Source organism: Aplysia californica, unplaced genomic scaffold (genome assembly GCF_000002075.1).
Source record: "Aplysia californica isolate F4 #8 unplaced genomic scaffold, AplCal3.0 scaffold02189, whole genome shotgun sequence".
Taxonomy (NCBI): Eukaryota; Metazoa; Mollusca; class Gastropoda; order Aplysiida; family Aplysiidae; genus Aplysia; species Aplysia californica.
Window position 1 is genome coordinate 10,984 of NW_004799459.1, and position 2,728 is coordinate 13,711.

The following is a 2,728-nucleotide window of genomic DNA, read 5'->3' on the forward strand; positions in this document are numbered from 1 at the left end:
TTGGACTCACCTTTCATGTCTATTATAAAAACACACTGCTATGTGGATTTTACTGGAGAACTTTGATTAAAGGCAAAGAAAAATGTAAATCTACAGTTTCCAAGGACTCTAAATCTTGGGAAGTCACCAAAGTTTGGCAGCCATTTTCTCACTAACTTTACCTCTGAAACAAGGCGACCTCCACCTCCTTTATTTGCAAATATAACCATTTCTGTTGAAGATAGATGGGTACTTTTGCACCAAAAGCAAGACAAGTAAACAAGCTTTAAGGTGATAACATTAACTCCATATACCCAAAAATAGACGAGCGCCTGATTCCACTGCATCGCGACACATATTATTTTATGCTGTGCTTGGAAATACATGTTGGTGGGTGGTAAGGAAATTTTAGCCTTTTTATAGCGGCAAAAGTGGGCACCGATTTAATATTGGTTGACAAGCATTGAGCTAAGAGAACACATACTATAACAATATTAAATCAGAAAAAAGAATCTGAAAGCAAATTTCATATTAAGTATAAAGCACACATTGCACAGATCATCTAACAGTGGTATATTACTGTTACGGAATTTGCTTCCAATAAGCAGATTAATAACCTAATAGGTATTCACTTTTCTTCTAACTCGTAGAAAACCCACATTCTGGTCATTCAAATCAACAAAGATTGAGCACACATTGTTTTTGGGCTCTTCATTATTCATACAAATTTTTTCAATTCGTATTTCATTATCCGAAACAAAAAAATCAGGCAACAACATCCGTACTATGAAATATCTAAATTTGTGTTCCCAATTTGTGTCTCAAATTTGAAATATGTCACAACATTGCCTTTGGTCTGCTCCTGATTGGACATATATGTGTTCACTACATCCTCAAAGACTTAAAGCTGAAAAAGAACTGATCTAGCTAGTGATTAGGAGTATTTGTTTTCCAAGTTAGACATGAATGTCTTAAGTAAGCAGGGTCTAAAAGAAATAAACACGGCACTGATTTTTTTCCAAGCTGATAAAAAAAATAATTGCCCGATCATTTCGTTTTAAAGTCCTTGGGCAACACAGATGCGTATAAAGAACTGTTGTTTGTAACGACTACTGCAACAAGCTAACCTTCATTATAAATTTCATACCGCTATCACAATAATTTCTTCTTTTTTAAAGGAAGGACACCCATGGTGTTGGGAGCCTTAAAATCTTCAATCACACTACGCTTAAAAACGCTAGTGCAGAGATTTGAAAAATATCTATTCTTCAGTCTGACAAAGCTTCATGGGTGCACAGAATACAGCTGGACAGAAGAACGTGAAACAGTACCAGGTTGTCACAGTAAGTAAATCAGACCTGACACATAAAACACAATTTCAGACTTCATATGATACAGTCATATGAGTATAACAAAAACATATTCAACAACGACAAAAAAGTTCACCCACAATTATCCCTGACAGCTCTTCCAAACATGATACTTTGCTTTGTGCTTTCTGTTTTAGATTTAGAAAGAGTTTTACTGCACTTGCGACACAAATAGGTCACATAAGTGTCAAACAAAGGTATTATTAGAGTAACATGCAAGGAAAAGAATGAGAAGCGATAAAGACGATAGATATTTGATAGGAAAGGAGGAGCAAACCACACTAGAACGCTTGCCAACCATTCACTCTTTCTATTTCACAGACTGTCAAATATTCTGTTACAAAACAGACATACTTTAAAGGAATTTAGAGAGCTGACAATATAGCTGTAAAATACTCAGTCTATTTGATACTTGATAAGCCAACAACTACTTTACAAACTGCACACAATCCAAAATGTTCTACAAATGCTAGTGGTATTCCTCCAACACATCCATCATCTTTTGACAGTACCTCCTTGGTACCGCGTGGTGAAACAGCATGAACATAACACCATGCCAACACCTCTAGCCAGCCCCCCTCCCACACGCGTCCTTCCAAGTCCAACAAAAAACAAGCGAAATAACATTATCAACAGTAGTGGTATGCTGTCACAACCAGCAGTCATATGTAGGCACATCATTTGTTAAAACTGTTCAATCAAAAACACCCAGATTTTTCATTAATGACTTCAATAAAAAACAACCAGACTTTTTGCTAATGACTTCATTCAAAAACACCCAGATTTGTTTCAACGACTTCCCACTAATCGAGCAGTGAACAGCTCCCATTTTCTGCCAGCAGCCTCCGTACAAAGACAGAAAGTATGAAGCAATAGCTGCACAGCCTCACATCAAAAGCATGACAAAAAATATAAAATTTCACATATACCCATAAAACAGACAAGTAAGTGGTGATTTCAGGCTGCATGCAGTGACAAAGTCAACACGGATTGACCTTCCCAGCGTTTCTTTTCATTGTTGTCATCCACAATTGAAAAAGTTTTTGTCCGACCCATCAGTGGTCAGCCTCAGAGTTCAGGAGACTTGAATGGTCAGTGTTAGGCAGGAGCACCTTGAACAGGCTGCGTAGCCTTTGTACTGAATCAGACAGGCCCAGGTCTGGATTGGCTCTTTGAGTCCACACCTCCCGAAACTGTTTCATCAGTTCTAGCAGTCTGAGGAAAGAATAACTGAGCTTTGGTATAGCCGTACTATGCCTGTTATTGGGTTTGGTCAAATCAACTGACAATAAAACAGAAGAAAAAAGGTAAACTAATGAATACCTGAACAAAATTTCTGTTGATATACTGTTTGAATTTGAAGAGTTTGTTGTATGTGA

The 2,728-nt window shown here is 37.2% G+C and overlaps 1 protein-coding gene across 1 annotated transcript; it reads right to left on the bottom strand.

Moving 5' to 3' along the window:
• Positions 1-1,140: 1,140 nt before the first annotated feature.
• Positions 1,141-2,567, bottom strand: LOC106014079 (the record flags this gene model as incomplete). Its single annotated transcript, XM_013091118.2, is given in 1 exon segment — positions 1,141-2,567. A coding segment is annotated over 1 exon segment (163 nt), but the record flags the coding sequence as incomplete, so codon positions are not given.
• Between the last annotated feature and the right edge of the window lie 161 nt (positions 2,568-2,728).